Genomic DNA, 16,757 nt, shown 5'->3' on the forward strand with positions numbered 1-16,757 from the left:
TTTTTACAGATCTTTTCCTGTAATTGATATCTAGTCTCATAGCGTTGTAGTCGGAAAAGATACTTGATACAATTTCAATTTTCTTAAATTTACCAAGGCTTGACTTGTGACCCAAGATATGATCTATCCTGGAGAATGTTCCATGAGCACTTGAGAAGAAAGTGTATTCTGTTGTTTTTGGATGGAATGCCCTATAAATATCAACTAAGTCCACCTTGTTTAATGTATCATTTAAAGCTTGTGTTTCCTTATTTATTTTCATTTTGGATGATCTGTCCATTGGTGAAAGTGGGGTGTTAAAGTCCCCTACTATGAATGTTTTACTGTCGATTTCCCCTTTTATGGCTGTTAGTATTTGTCTTATGTATTGAGGTGCTCCTGTGTTGGGTGCATAAATATTTACTATTATATCTTCTTCTTGGATCGATCCCTTGATCATTATGTAATGGCCTTCTTTGTCTCTTGTAACAGTCTTTATTTTAAAGTCGATTTTGTCTGATATGAGAATTGCTACTCCAGCTTTCTTTTGGTTTCCATTTGCATGGAATATCTTTTTCCATCCCCTCACTTTCAGTCTGTATGTGTCCCTAGGTCTGAAGTGGGTCTCTTGTAGACGGCATATATGGGTCTTGTTTTTGTATCCATTCAGCCAGTCTGTGTCTTTTGGTGGGAGCATTTAATCCATTTACATGTAAGGTAATTATTGATATGTATGTTCCTATTCCCATTTTCTTAATTGTTTTGGGTTTGTTATTGTAGGTCTTTTCCTTCTCTTGTGTTTCTTGCCTAGAGAAGGTCCTTTAGCATTTGTTGTAAAGCTGGTTTGGTGGTGCTGAACTGTCTCAGCTTTTGCTTGTCTGTAAAGGTTTTAATTTCTCCATCAAATCTGAATGAGATCCTTGCTGGGTAGAGTAATCTTGGTTGTAGGTTTTTCTCCTTCATCGCTTTAAATATATCCTGACAGTCCCTTCTGGCTTGCAGAGTTTCTGCTGAAAGATCAGCTGTTAACCTTATGGGGATTCCCTTGTGTGTTATTTGTTGTTTTTCCCTTGCTGCTTTTAATATGTTTTCTTTGTATTTAATTTTTGAAAGTTTGATTAATATGTGTCTTGGTGTGTTTCTCCTTGGATTTATCCTGTATGGGACTCTCTGTGCTGCCTGGACTTGATTAACTATTTCCTTTCCCATATTAGGGAAGTTTTCACCTATAATTTCTTCAAGTATTTTCTCAGTCCCTTTCTTTTTCTCTTCTTCCAGAACCCCTATAATTCGAATGTTGGTGCGTTTAATGTTGTCCCAGAGGTCTCTGAGACTGTCCTCAGTTCTTTTCATTCTTTTTTCTTTATTCTGCTCTGCAGTAGTTATTTCCACTATTTTATCTTCCAGGTCACTTATCCGTTCTTCTGCCTCAGTTATTCTGCTATTGATCCCTTCTAGAGTATTTTTAATTTCATTTATTGTGTTGTTCATCGTTGCTTGTTTCATCTTTAGTTCTTCTAGGACCTTGTTAAATGTTTCTTGCATTTTCTCCATTCTATTTCCAAGATTTTGGTTCATCTTTACTATCATTATTCTGAATTCTTTTTCAGGTAGACTGCCTATTTCCTCTTCATTTGTTAGGTCTGGTGGGGTTTTTTCTTGCTCCTTCATCTGCTGTGTGTTTTCCTGTCTTCTCATTTTGCTTCACTTACTGTGTTTGGGGTCTCCTTTTTGCAGGCTGCAGGTTCGTAGTTCCCGTTGTTTTTGGTTTCTGTCCCCAGTGGCTAAAGTTGGTTCAGTGGGTTGTGTAGGCTTCCTGGTGGAGGGGACTAGTGCCTGTGTTCTGGTGGATGAGGCTGGATCTTGTCTTTCTGGTGTGCAGGTCCACGTCTGGTGGTGTGTTTTGAGGGTGTCTGTGGACTTATTATGATTTTAGGCAGCCTCTCTGCTAATGGGTGGGTTTTTATTCCTGTCTTGCTAGTTGCTTGGCATAGGGTTCCAGCACTGTAGTTTGCTGCTCCTTGAGTGAAGCTGGGTGTTGGTGTTGAGATGGAGATCTCTGGAAGATTTTCGCCGTTTGATATTACGTGGACCTGGGAGGTCTCTTGTGGACCAGTTCTCCCACCTCAGAGGCACAGCACTGACTCCTGGCTGCAGCACCAAGAGCCTTGATTATCCACTTGGCTCAGAATAAAAGGGAGAAAAAGTAGAAAGGAAGGGAGGGAGGGAGGGAGGGAAGGAAGGAAAAGAAAGAGGAAAGAGGATAAAGTAAAATAAGATAAAATTAAAAAGTTATTAAAATAAAAAGTAATAAGAAAAAATTTTTTAAAAAAGAAAAAAAAAACGGGCGTATAGAACCCTAGGACAAATGGTGAAAGCAAAGCTATACAAAATCTCCCACAGAAGCATACACACTCACAAAAAGAGGAAAAGGGGAAAAAATAATAAATCTTGCTCTCAAAGTCCACCTCCTCAATTTGGGATGATTCATTGTCTATTCATGTATTCCACAGATGCAGGGTACATCAAGTTGATTGTGGAGGTTTTAATCCGCTGCTCCTGAGGCTGCTGGGAGAGATTTCCCTTTCTCTTCTTTGTTCGCACAGCTCCGGGGGCTCAGCTTTGGATTTGGCCCCGCCTCTTCGTGTAGGTCTCCGGAGGGCATCTGTTCTTCGCTCAGACACGACGGGTTTAAAGGAGCAGCTGATTCGGGGACTCTGGCTCACTCAGGCCGGGGGAGGGAGGGGTGTGGATGCGGGGCGAGCCTGTGGCGGCAGAGGCCGGCCGGACGTTGCACCATCCTGGGGCGCGCCGTGCGTTCTCCCGGGGAAGTTTTCCCTGAAACCCGGGACCCTAGCAGTGGCGGGCTGCACAGGCTCCCCGGAAGGGAGGTGTGGATAGTGACCTGTGCTCGCACACAGGCTTCTTGGTGGCGGCAGCCGCGGCCTTAGCGTCTCATACCCGTCTCTGGCGTCTGCGCTGTTAGCTGCGGCTCGCACCCGTCTCTGGAGCTCCTTTAAGCAGCGCTCTTAATCCCCTCTCCTCACACACTAGGAAACAAAGAGGGAAGAAAAAGTCTCTTGCCTCTTCGGCAGGTTCAGACTTTTTCCCGACTCCCTCCCGGCTAGCCAGTGGTGCACTAACCCCCTGCAGGCTGTGTTCCCGCCGCCAACCCCAGTCCTCTCCCTGCGCTCCGACCGAAGCCGGAGCCTCAGCTCCCAGTCCCCGCCCGCCCCAGCCGGTGAGCAGACAAGCCTCTCGGGCTAGTGAGTGCCGGTCGGCACCGATCCTCTGTTTGGGAATCTCTCCGCTTTGCCTTGCGCAACCCTGTTGCTGTGCTCTTCTCGGCTCCGAAGCTTCCCCCTCCGCCACCCGCAGTCTCCGCCCGCAAAGGGGCTTCCTAGTGTGTGGAAACCTTTACTCCTTCACAGCTCCCTCCCACTGGTGCAGGTCCCGTCCCTATTCTTTTGTCTCTGTTTATTCTTTTTTCTTTTGCCCTACCCAGGTACGTGGGGAGTTTCTTGCCTTTTGGGAGGTCTGAGGTCTTCTGCCAGCGTTCAGTAGGTGTTCTGTAGGAGTTGTTCCACGTGTAGATGTATTCCTGGTGTATCTGTGGGGAGGAAGGTGATCTCCGCGTCTTACTCTTCCGCCATCTTCCCAATTCCTCCCATACTAATGTTTTAAAAGTTTAAAATCTAAACAGAATTGGATGCACTAAAATCTGTTTCCTTCTCCTTCTTTATGTCTTGTAACCTGGATTCTTCTTTCCTCAAGACTGAGTAACCTCGTTTATATAATTGTTTTTCCCCAGTTTTATTAAAAACCTTTATGAGAGGACTGTAGCCATATTCTGCAGTTTTCCTTCTCTCAAGGAGCCTTCTTATTTAGGATGATTACTATCATAAAAGAAGGAAAGCAAAGAATATGGTTTCTCCTTGTCTATGATATCAAATCTATGTATCTTTGTATTTCTGATTATAAATGGTGGCTAGAGGGAGGATACAAAAATTTCAGATTCTATGCCCCATAATATTCTATGGCCTGAAAAGGTAATATTGGACCTTTATTTAAATGTCAAAAAGAAAATAAGAGCATTCAAAAGAAAAGCAGTGGAAGCTTCTCCTCTCTTCTGCCTCTGTGAGTCTGACTATAAAAGAAGTGCAAAGCACTGGATTGTTACTGTGCTGGGGCCTAGGCTGTAGCACTTTCCTTGCATTGCTGTAGGATGGGAGTTGACAGGAGTAGGTTGGGGGGGGGGCAGGTAGGGTGGGATTAGGAAAAGAAGACGCTAATCATTTACTTATGTGAGTCTTGTCATACTTACTGCCTTCATTTCAATAATTACCATCTTATTCAATAATTGTTTCATTTATAGTACCATTATCTCTCCAAGGAGGGCTGTGGTCCCTTAAAAATAAGCAGAGAACACACCATAACATCTGGCTAGTACCATGTGTGTCATAGGGTAGTAAGGACACAATTATCATACTTACTAATAAATTCTAAGGTGTACATTTTTTCATGCTCTAATATCTCTGAAATCATGATACATCTTACAATGATTTTAAAAGCAGTGTGTCATAGTGTAACTGGCAGTGTTTTCTTAATAGTACACAAAATAATGCCTGTTTTAGTGGTGTCTTAGATTTGATGAACTACATTAGGGATTTTATAATATTCTTGGTATAAAATTATTTAAGTTCAAATTGGTGTTATATTGATTGTCAGATGATATTCAGTGTAGTGAAGCTTGGGATAAGGTTTTTTTTTTAAAAAGGATGTTATCTTGAAGTGAGTACATTAAGTGACAAAGGGATGAAGGGCATAAAAGGAAGCTGCCCACCTGACGGTAGATCCAAGAATTGGAATTTGAAGCAAACAAGGAGAGCATTTTGTCTTGAAAAGGGCACAAGGCGGTAGGAAGTAACCTGACTTGCTTGTCATTGGGGTCATTAGCAGGAGTCTGAGAAGTCTTCAAGGTCAGATTAAAAACTGAGATCCGCTGTCAAGAGCAGGGGGACTGTAGGGGTTTGTGTTGAGTCTCAGAATATCACTTTTGTGTGGCAATTAAGCAAGAAAGACTAAAGGGATAAGGTGCTTTTCCTCAAGTGAAAAATTTCATTAATCTCTTCTTGAAATGTTAACGTCTTTCTGCTTCAACGAGAAGGCTGAGTTAGTGGTGCTATCTTATAACCCAATCACTCTACGTGTTTTTCTGTCACAGATTGCCTTCTCCCAGCACAGCAATTTTATGGACCTGGTACAGTTCTTCGTGACCTTCTTCAGGTAATTTCACTTATACAAACTGTATCTGTTCTTTTGATTCAGGCACTTAATTTCATTAATTATCAACCCATAAAAGATAAATGAATAATCCTATGTTTGCACAACTGATCAAACTAACTATATGTATTCCTGAAAAGTTACATGTCAGTTACAATACTGTGAATTCAATCTAATCTGATAAAATGAAGACATTTGGTTTGTACGTTCTGGCTTTTTGAGGCAGCTTTTCATGTACCCTATACTAAATGTAGGTAGTTTAGCTCTTCATATGGGGAGGATTTGGGGTTGAAATGACATGTAATTAATAATGATTACTGGGGCTTTCCTGGTGGCACAGTGGTTGAGAGTCTGCCTGCCGATGCAGGGGACACGGGTTCATGCCCCGGTCCGGGAAGATCCCACATGCCGCGGAGCGGCTAGGCCCGTGAGCCATGGCTGCTGAGCCTGCGCGTCTGGAGCCTGTGCTCCGCAACGGGAGAGGCCACAACAGTGAGAGGCCCGTGTACCGCAAAAAAAAAAAAAAAAAGTAATAATGATTACTGGTGTGTGCTACATATATGCTTCTTCTTGTTCACGAGATGTTTCAGGTCATTATCTAGAGTTTTAAAGCTAAAAGTGATTTGTTAGGCCCTGAGGTTCTTTTGTTTTTATAGGGCTTTTTTCAGTTTAATTTTATTTTTAAGAAAATACTATTACACATAATTGAAAAAGTGCTACAGTGCAAAGAGAAAGTGACAGCATCCTGCCCCACACCTTCCCATCTTCATTGTCCACATTTAAATTATTTTAATTGTTTTTTACTTCTCCATGCTTATACTTTTTTTTTCCCAAAGGAGAAAAATTATTTAATTTAGATAAATGCAAAAATGGATATTCAATATATTTCAAAATCCAATGCTGATTTTTTTTAATCTAAAGCATTGCATTCCTTTCTATTTCACCACTTAATATCACAGTCATTATTACCATAAAGTATTTTCAACATTAGACAAGGAATTATGCAGTTGGGTACAATATAACTTTCTTTCATGGCTGGAACAGATAGGGTAAACTTATTCAATTTACCCACTCTTTGCCCAATCTTCTGACAAATCCCACTAGGTTTTACCCTAATTAACATAATTTCCTAACGTTTTGCTCTTCCTAATGGATTTTGAGTATGTTCAACCTTTAGAGGCATCCATGTCAGTGGCTTACACTCTTTCTTGGTTTTTCAATTCAGTTAACCTTTGATGTCCTACTGTAGAAGGATTTATTATCTTATGTTACCTCCGCCAGGACCCCCACACACACTATAAACACATACAACTTCCCCTTCCTCCCACTCATGTAATATAGTTACATCACAATATTTGGCTAAATCAGGAGTCCCTATTTATGTTGTTATAATCATAAAAACTCCTGTTTGCAGCTGAGTTGAACTATAATTATACTTCCCCATTTTTTGGATGGTGGAATCACTCTTTGCTTATCCTAAATGTAATATTTGCCATATTTGGGGGTTTTTATTGTTTGGTTTTCTATGTAGCTACCCCCGATATACCCCTGTACTCTGACAGAACTGAACAGTCTCTCAGTATGGTCAAACACAAGCAAGTACTCTCCTGGTTTTAGTTTCTCTTGGAGATTTCTGCCCTAGAACCCTAGCCTGCTGCTCCCAAGTGCACTAGTTGTTTTTGAGGCCTGCGACACAACAGGCTGTCATCTTGGGAATTTCTTTTGTCTTCCTCTTATATTAAAGTCTCTGTCTCCTTGATCCCATGTCTTTGTCTCCCTGTTTATTCCCTCCTTATATTGGGGCACATTCTGCAGGAAGTTTCTGAGAAAAGGTACGTGTGGAGGTAACTTTTCTATGACCTTCCCTGTCTGGAAATGTTTTAATTTTACCCTCACATTTGATTGAAAATTCGAATACAGAATTCTAGGTTAGAAACATCTTCCATTAAAATTTGGAAGGCGCAGACTTCCCTGATGGGCCAGTGGTTAAGATTCCACGCTTCCAGTTCAGGGGGCATGGGTTCAAGCCCTGTTCGAGGAAGTTCCGCACGCTGCACACCATGGCCAAAAAAAAAAGTATTGAGAAGGCATTTTGCTGTTTCTTCTTGTTTCTAGTATTAATATTGAGAAGGTTAGTGCCATTATAATAACCACTCCTTGTATGGGATCTGTCTTCTCTCTTTAAAAAAAATATATTGAAGTATAATATAAAATTACAGAAACACTTAGAAATCATTAATGTCTGGCTCAGTGAATTATCACAAATTGAACATACTTATGTAACCACTACCCAGGCCAAGAATTTTTTTCCCCCTAGGGTATTACCAGTACCCAGTGTCCTTTTTGACCCATCTCCTAGAGAAATGGAAGTAAAAACAAACAAATGGGACCTAATGAAACTTAAAAGGTTTGCACAGCAAAGGAAACCATAAACAAGACAAAAAGACAACCCTCAGAATGGGAGAAAATATTTGCAAGCGAAGCAACTGACAAAGAATTAATCTCCAAAATATACAAACAGCTCATGCAGCTCAATATCGAAAAAACCACAGATTTAAGGCATGTGGGATCTTCCCGGACCAGGGCTCGAACCCATGTCTCCTGCATTGGCAGGCGGATTCTTAACCACTGTGCCACCAGGGAAGCCCAGATCGTCCTTAATTTTTATTGCCAGTGTCTTTGCATTTTTCTGTGATACCTCTGAGATAATTTTTATCCTAAAATTGCTATATCAAAATGCAAAAACACTACCAAATAGCCCCTCAGAACAGTTGCATGAATTTACACTTCTACAACAGGAATGTAATTTCTCTTACTATTTCTGCCTCTTTCTCTTACTACCATTAACTATTTTTCATTATTTTTAATTTCGCCAATCAGGCAGGTGTCATTGGCACCTTGTTTTAATTTGTATTTATTTATAAGTGATGTTTACTAATCTCTTATACCTTATAGTTCTTGTTTTGAATTATCTGTTTGTATCCTTTGCTTATGTTTCTACTGAGATGTTCACCTTTTTCTTAATGAAGTTTAGGACCATCTTTTAACCCCATTTATGGTATTTTTCACCAAGCAGATGTGTCAGTTTTTTCCTATATTTTCTTCATGAGCATTTAATCTATTGTTATTTTTTTTTATTTTTAGGTGTTCCTTTATCTCTCTTGAATCTGTTTGAATTATAGCTTTACTATATTTCCATATGGATAGGCTTCAGAAACTTGTCAGTGAATGAAAGAAGGGTATTAATTACCTCAACTCCAAAGCCACACCATCCACTAGGCCAGGAATTCACTCTCTGTTTTATTTTTCAGAGTATGCCCATCTTAGCTCATTGGAGCTCTGTCCTAAATGATGCAATGCCAGCAATATGGAATGCTGGAAATGTGATTACACTTTCTCCCATTCACAAGGAGGTATTATCTTTCCACAGAAATATAGGTTTCAAAAGGAAATTGCCCTCTCTGATGTTAACCACAGAAAAATTAAAATCTCAAAATCTTTTCTGACCCCTCCCAACATTTTTTTATTATGCTCACTCACTGACACCATCTTCCACAATTCCTCCAGAGTGGAACCAATGAATCCTCCTATATTCTTGCAAATTCAGTATTTCTTGAATCTTTGCACTGTGACTTCCACCAAATTATAAGTCCCTCCAAGATAGTTGTCATCCCCTTCCTTTTTGGCCATGTGAGCATCGGGACTTGGGAGGGTGACCCACTTAAATAGTTCTCCTCTGCATTTGCCTCAGGGGTACTTACCTGATCCCACTGACGTGTCATATTCTTACTCTTTCAGAACCCAGCCTGTCTGCTCTATGAAGTCTTCTTCTGGCACATTCACCCCATAGTCCACCTCTTCTTGGACTCCACCCTACCCATGTTTTTATTATACCACATAATCACGCTTTAATGCAGTTATTTAACAGTCTAGCGCTTAAGGGTAGCCCATATACAAATGAACCTGTAATTTGACATGCGAAGATGAACAGGGCTAATTAGAGGCCTCTCCTACAAGTTTTAAATTGGGTTCTGAGAGCCTGAAACAGTTCTTGTATGACTCTCAGCACTAACTATACTTTAGAATTCACCTGAGAAGCTTAAAAAAGCAGCAGCAGCCTGGGCCCTGCCCCCAGAGATGCTGATTTAATTGGTCTGGTATGGGACCTTATCATCATGGTATTTTAAAGGCTCTCCAGTGATTCTTATGTTCAGCTGGCATTAAAAACCCCTGAGTTAGCTGAAAGTTCTGTGGATTCAGGGGCTGGGGCAGTATTACATCCATCAATATGCAAGCTAAAGCATAGAAGGTCAGATGGAAAAGAAGATCATTAAGTACTGAGAGGATGTGAGCATGGCTTCAGCTGACAGCTTCGTGATTCCCGTTCCTGCAAGAGCAGGCGGCTTTAGGGCTCTGAGAGAGCCCTGTAATTATTCCCCCACCACCAGCCAGTGACCACCACCTGGGTAGAGGTTATCTGGAATTTAAATTCTAGACTGTAATTATTTTACATAATATAGGAACAGTTTGTTTAAGTTCTACTGGTTTTTTTCTTGCACCATTGAATGTGTCCCATGTCTTGTCCTTTGTTGGATGTTGTTGTTTTACAGAACTATATCCTAGAGTCATTCTCTCAGAAAAGACCTGAGAAAGAATTTGATACTTGGGGAAGACCTTTTATAAAGTCTGAAGACTGGAGTCTTGAGTTTTGCAACATTGTCTTCTATTTCTTTGTTTCCTCACCTTTAATTCTATTTGCTTGCATTCTGGACTTCTCTAGTAGATGAATGAGTACAGCTCTGGATCTGTCCTCCATATTTCTTAACTGAACTCTCATTTCTTTTTCATTTTCCTTTCTACTACATTCTTGGTGAGCTCCTCAGTTCATTAATTTAGTCTAGTGTTGGGTCCATTTCTTTTACTGAGTCATCTGATTAGGTTTCTTTTATTTTAACATTTGCATTTTATTTCTAATATATGTTCCTTGTAGCCTGTTTCAATTTTATGAATGCAATTTACTTTCATATTCCTTTGTGAGATTAATAAATGTTATTATTTTATTTTGAAGTCTTATTTTGTGTTCTGAATAATTGTCTCCTCAGATGCTGTTTGTTGTTGTTGTTTGGTACCTCTCTTTCACAATGCTGGTTTTCCTCAAAATGTCTGATTTTTGATTATGTTGAAGATTCTGTGTTTACCTTTGTATGGTTGCCATTTCTGTCTGTCACAGCCTCCAGTGAGTATGGAGTATGGAGGCAGAGTGTGCTGCTGGGTTAGGTATATTGTTAGTCTGTCTTCTGTATGAGAGAGTATCCATCCTGCCTGGCCTCTCTAGCCCCAGGACCAGAGCTCACTGCCTTAGTTGCTCTCTTCCATTGCTCAGCACAAGCAGGGAGGAGGGAAAAAGCCATCTGGTGTGGCCACACCGAATGCAGCTCCCCCCCAGCACTCTGGCAGTTCTCCAGAGCCCCCTCCCTCCTTGTATCCATATACTCTAGACTGACTGACTGACTTCTTCCTTCCTTCTCCCTTCTCCCTTCCTCCCTTCCTCCCTCCGTCCCTCCCTCCCTCCCCCCCTTTCCTTTCCCTCTCTCATAAGCTCACTCTCTCTTTCTCTCTCTCCCCCTCCCTCCTTCCCTCCTTCCTTCTTTTCTTCCTTCCTTTCTTTTAATTTTAAGAGACTTTATTTGTTTAAAGCAATTTTAGGTTTACAGCAAAATTGAGAGGAAGGTACAGAGATTTCCCATATACCCCCTGCCTCCACACATGCATAGCCTCCCCCATTATCAACATCACTTGCCAGAATTATACATTTTTTACTAAAGATGAACCTACACTGATACATCATAATCATCCAAAGTTCATAGTTTACCTTAGTGTTCACACTTGGTGGTGTTGTACATCTGTGGGGTTTGGACAAATGTGTAATGTCATATCCATTTTCATAATATCAGAGTATTTTTACTACCCTAAAAATGGAGCCCCTTTTTTACTTTTTAGCTCTCTCTAATCTGGCTTCCATCCCAACACCCCATCTAATTTTTTTGTTGTTGAGGGCAACTAGCACATCTCTATTGCTAAATCCAAAAGTTAGTCTTTAGTGCTTATCTTTTTGGCTTTGCAGCAGTATCAGTCAACTGATCACCCCATCAGTGAGACTCTTCTTGCCTTTTGTGAGTCCATACTGCCCTGAAGCTGCTCTTTCTTGGCCTCCCTTGCTGAACTATCTTTTCTATTCAACTTCTAATTGTTGCTATTCTTCCAGAGCTTGACCCTGGCCATCTCCTTACTCTGTGTTCTCAGGTTGAAGTCTGCCATCCCCATCTGCAGCATAACATGCCCAGAAATGAACTTTTTGATCCTTCCTCACCAGTCTTCCCCACATCACTAATTGGCAAATCATGCTGCTGATTCCAAGTCACTTCTTTCCCTTTCACACCCAAAAGGCATTCCGTCACCACATCCCAGCAGTTACGGTTAGCAACCTGCCCTACCTCTACTCCCCACCCTAGCCCTAACCATCACAGTCTCGCTAGTACTATTTCAGTTGATTTTAGCTCCTTTACAACCCACAAAAAGTCCAGAGGAGACCTTTAAAACCATGAATTAGTTTGTATCTAACCACTTATCTCATATCTAGTGGCTCTGCATTGTATCTAAAATAAAAACCAGGGTCCTGCATGAACTGGCCTCTGTTCACCTCTCCACCTTCACCTTACGCTACTCTGTTCTGCATTCCCATTACATGAGCCTCCTTCTGTTTCTTAGAAAGCACCAAGCTCCTTCCCACCTCATGGCATTTGCACATACTTTTCCTTCTTTCTGAAATGCTCTTCTCCTTACCCTTTACCTGTATACTTTTACCCATTGCTTTGTTTTTCCAAACAAAAACCAATTCTCTGACATCAACTGACTGTCCTACGATTCAGTTCTGACACTAACCACGTGGAATCAGTGCACACCCCACAGGTTAAGGGCTCAGTCCAACAAGACTGCTCCTACTTCAGACGTCAACCACAAATGGGTCCCAAGGCTACCCATACTTCTGCCTGGCCAAATACAAGTTTGGGTTGTTCCTGTGACCCCTCTCAGATTCAACAGTTTGCTGTTGCCTCACAGAACTCAGGAAAACACCATACTTAAAATTGCAGGTTTATTATAAAGAATACAACTCAGGAGCAACCCAGTGGTTGTTCAACAACCCAGAGTTGCATTGGGCAAGGTATGAGGGCAAGAGGGAGAGCACAGAGCTTCCATGCTCTTTCTGGGCATGACACACTCCCAGCACATCGATGTGTTCACCAACCCTGAAAGCCCCCCAAACCTCATCATTCCACATTTTATCAAGGTTTCATTGAGTAGGCATGATTGGTGAAATCACTGGTCATTAGTGATTGAACTCAATCTCCAGTCCCTCTACCCTCCTGTGGAGGGGAGGCGTGCTGGGGGGCTGAATGGTCTAACCCTTTAATCACATAATTCGTTTTTCTGGTGGTCAGCCCCGTCCAGAAGCTGTTTAGGTCCTTCCCTCCCATGAGGGGAGAAAAGACACTCCTGAATTACATCTCCATAAACGTGTAATAAAAAATAGTTAATTCAGGGCTTCCCTGGTGGCGCAGTGGTTGAGAGTCCGCCTGCCGATGCAGGGGACGCGGGTTCGTGCCCCAGTCCCGGGAAGATCCCACATGCTGTGGAGCGGCTGGGCCCGTGAGCCACGGCCGCTGAGCCTGCGCGTCCGGAGCCTGTGCTCCACAACGGGAGAGGCCACAACAGTGAGAAGCCCGCGTACTGCAAAAAAAAAACAACAAAAAAAGTTAATTCAGACTCAAAGCCACTGTCATTTTTTTATACCCTTCTGTATTATATAAATTACTTTGTGTAGAAAACTGGTAAAGATACATTTTAAAGATTTTTTAAATCAAAATTAAAAGATAGTTTCTTCCTTTTTAAGGCTGAGTAATATTCTCTGTAAAGATAAACCACAATTTATCTGCTCACCTCCTGATAGACATTTAGGTTGTTTCCAGTTTTTGACTGTTACAAATAAAGCCATTATGAACAGTTGTGTAAAAAAGAGGGGAGAGGATGCTCCTATCACATAGGAGATTTCAAGGGTTTTAGGAGCCCTGTGCCAGGAACTTGGGACAAAGACCATATGTATATTTCTTACTATACCACACTCATCCTTCAAATTTCGGCACAGTGTCACTTCCTCCAGGATTCCATCAATGAACCCCCAAACTAAATTCTCTCCCTTTGTTCTACCCTCCCATGGAACTGTATTATTTTTCATCACGGTACTTATCACAGTTCTGTACTTGCGTACTATGTGTCCACAGTGAGACTCTAAGCTTTGGGAGAGCAGGTACAGTGTCTCTTTTGTTCACCCCTGTATACACACACACTTTCAGCATCTAGCACAGAGTCATGCTCCAATATATGTGAAAAGTAAAGCAGACCTTCAGGAGAAGCACAGAGCCATGAGGGACCATAGACACCAACCTCTCTGAGGGGAAAAAAGCTCGTGGTGCTGCTGATAGGAATGCAGAGGCCGTATGCTAACTCGGTAGCTCCAATTAGCAGGTGTGTTATGTTCTTGGACCATGTGTACAGACTGAGGTGACTCAGCTGCCAAGTACCAACCCAGTGAGGATTAGTCACCTCAGCTGATTGGTGGAAGACTGAATGACACCATCAGAATCGATCAGGGACCACAGAATCTTGTGTAGAAAACAAGGACAGATGGTGTTCTCATCACTTCTCCCTTTTTTTGAATGTGGGAACCTTTGGAAAAGAAGGCAGAACTTTGGTATCTAATGAGAACCTACTGTATAGCTCAGGGAACTCTACTCAGTGCTCTGTGGTGATCTAAATGGGAAGGAAATACAAAAAAGAGGGGATATATGTATACGCATAGCTGATTCACTTTGCTGTACAATAGAAACTAACACAACATTGTAAAGCATCTATACTCCAATAAAAATTAATTTTAAAAAATTAAACTTAATTTAATTTCCACTAAGCTTCCATTGAATTCAAAGACAATAAAATAAAGGACTTTTGCTAAATATTAAAAAAAAAAAAAGACTGCAGAACTTTGGTTTTTCTGGATTTTGTTTTGGAAGTAGAAATGATGAGCTTTTAGCTGAGAATGGAGTCCTTTTCATGAGCATGAGGAAGAAAATATTTTCCCAGAGCAAGTTAACCAGGTCCAAAAGGATATACATGAAACATGAGAGAAGGAAAGGTATACAGATAATCCTAAGCACTCTGAAGAATAGCTCATAGAATACAGAAGAGAGAATTAGAGTTGGGGTGGGGGTAGAAGGGGATAGCTCAGTGATTCAAATGAGAAAATATCAGTGTGAGATAAGTTAGAAAAGGACTCCCAGACTTGGGCACAGTGAAGAGTAATCTCTAGATCCAGATAAATCCATTAAGCCCTCTTTGTGTCTTAATTGAGATGCTCTCCCAGACTCCAGTAGGAGCCTTGTGTGTATAAAGAGGGAAATAATAAGACCCATTTGCTTGCTTTCTCTGAAAATCAAATGAGGTGATGCGTGTGAAAGAGCTTTGTATCTGGAAGTGATGTGGTAGTGTGGTCAGGATAATGATTATTAGTAGAAGAGGGAGAGACAGACTAACACTCTGAACATCTGTGTCACTGGAGTTAGAGGTGCCTTAGAAGATAGCATTTGGGTGAGAATAAAAAGGAGAAGCAGGGGATGTCCAATAGGAGGCACTGACCAATAGGAGGGACTGTAATGGGAATTCCTGATATTGGCAAGGTATGTTTTTGTAAAACTTTTAATTATCTGAACTTCTGCTTAGGTCCTTGCCAGCTTGACAGCAGACATTTTGACACATCCATGTCTCGTTGATCATTTCATTTTCCAGAAGATGGAAGTGATATGGGGTACTACCACTCTGGATCTAATTCAAACCAGAATGGTGAAGTGCACATCACAGGAACTTGGGAAGAAGCAGCAGTGTCTCTGTTTTAGATTGGTTGGGAGGTCAAGGCCAGGCCAAGAAGTGAATATGTAGTTTTCTTGTTTTTATTTTATTTATTTTTATTTTTGGCTTAGTTGTGTCTTAGTTGCGGTATGCGAGCTCTCTAGCTGTGGCACGGGCTCAGTTGTTGCAGTGCGTGGGCTTAGTTGCCTCGCGACATGTGGGATCTTAGTTCCCCGACCAGGGATCGGACCCACGTCCCCCGCATTGGAAGGCAGATTCTTAACCACTGGGCTGCCAGGGAAGTCCCGAATATGTAGTTTTAGAAAGGCTAGACTTGCAAGGACAGGAAAAGCAAAGTTCAGTACACTCTCAAAAGTATCATTCTACTTACACAATTACAGTTAAGCTGGTGAAAAACATCCCCAAACACAGAGCTCTCAGAAAATATTGTGAGTTTTCAAAGATATATATTGATACAAAAGATGGAAAGAAAGACCTAGAGTCAAGACATGGATTTCTGAGCATAGTCTCAGGAAAGTGTAAGCCTCTGATAAGCAGGGACAGGTTTAGGACAAAAAAGGACAAAGGATTCTTGTTTTTTCCTAGGTACAGAGCTGAAAAGAAGTGAAAGACCCTTAGCCTGGGGCCAGTGTCCCTGTGTTGAAAGAGAGAAATACACTTCTTTAAGAATGATCTTTGAATGCCATAGGAAAATGTTAATAATTGCAAGGCTGAGTAATGAACATATCAGTCTCTCTTCTTTTGTGTATGTTTGAAAATTTCCATGATTTTTTAAAAAATTACATTTGTATTAAAAACTATAGAAAACAGTTGATAAGAGGAACTGCAGTAAGATGAACACTGAGTCACAGCCCCACCTGTACCCAGATTAGTGGTAGGAAAAAAAAAGAAGGGAGGGGTATCAGCAAGTGCCACCTTTTTTGAAATAACTAGTAAATTCTTCATTGTTGTGTTACCCTTGGAGAAATCATGCACATATCAGCTTTGAGGAACAATCATTGTGTGTCGGTATGCTGTTTATGTCTCTCAGAAAAACTGGAACAGGCAGAAGAAACTGGGTTGTTGGTGTTTCTAACAGGTCTGCATTGGAGACAGAAGCCCCTCAGGGATAAGGGGCACAGACCTTCTGAGCTGCACTGTTTCACAGTTCTGTGTTGAGGGTAGTCCAAGAGAGGCCTCTGAGTGACACCAGACTCCTTGCCTCTGAGGCCAGCCCTGTATTCAGCTGCATCAGCAGCATCCTGACCAACTCATGTGTTTCATGTTCTTCCATGTGGATTTGCTGCCACCATGTGTTTATCTATTAGAATAAAAGTACCAGAAAGCAAGCTGATGGGGGGGAAAAAGCAGGATTATGCATAGAAACCATGAAAGACTAAAGAAGGTTACTCTTCTCAGACTCCCTTACTGCTTCTTCCTATTCTCCCCAACTTCTCAGTGTTGGGGTGCCCCTAAGACACTCTTCTCTATTTGTATTCATCCCCTTGATGACCTCATCCAGATTCATTACTTCAAAT

At 41.4% G+C, this 16,757-nt stretch overlaps 1 protein-coding gene across 3 annotated transcripts in view; it reads left to right on the forward strand.

Annotated features, from left to right (window-relative positions):
- ATRN (attractin) overlaps positions 1–16,757 on the forward strand; it is a 174,862-nt gene that overhangs the window by 136,504 nt on the left and 21,601 nt on the right. For 2 of the 3 annotated variants that reach the window (XM_029220622.1, XM_029220620.1), the window contains exon 25: positions 5,204–5,265. In XM_029220622.1, coding sequence (XP_029076455.1) covers positions 5,204–5,265 — 62 coding nt within the window. Of the gene's footprint in view, positions 1–5,203; positions 5,266–9,060; positions 10,287–16,757 lie in introns of those variants that run through there. The other variant, XM_029220621.1, reaches the window with a different exon arrangement.

Source organism: Monodon monoceros, unplaced genomic scaffold (genome assembly GCF_005190385.1).
Source record: "Monodon monoceros isolate NGI ecotype Baffin Bay Population unplaced genomic scaffold, NGI_Narwhal_1 Super_Scaffold_13, whole genome shotgun sequence".
In the NCBI taxonomy this organism is placed as follows: Eukaryota; Metazoa; Chordata; class Mammalia; order Artiodactyla; family Monodontidae; genus Monodon; species Monodon monoceros.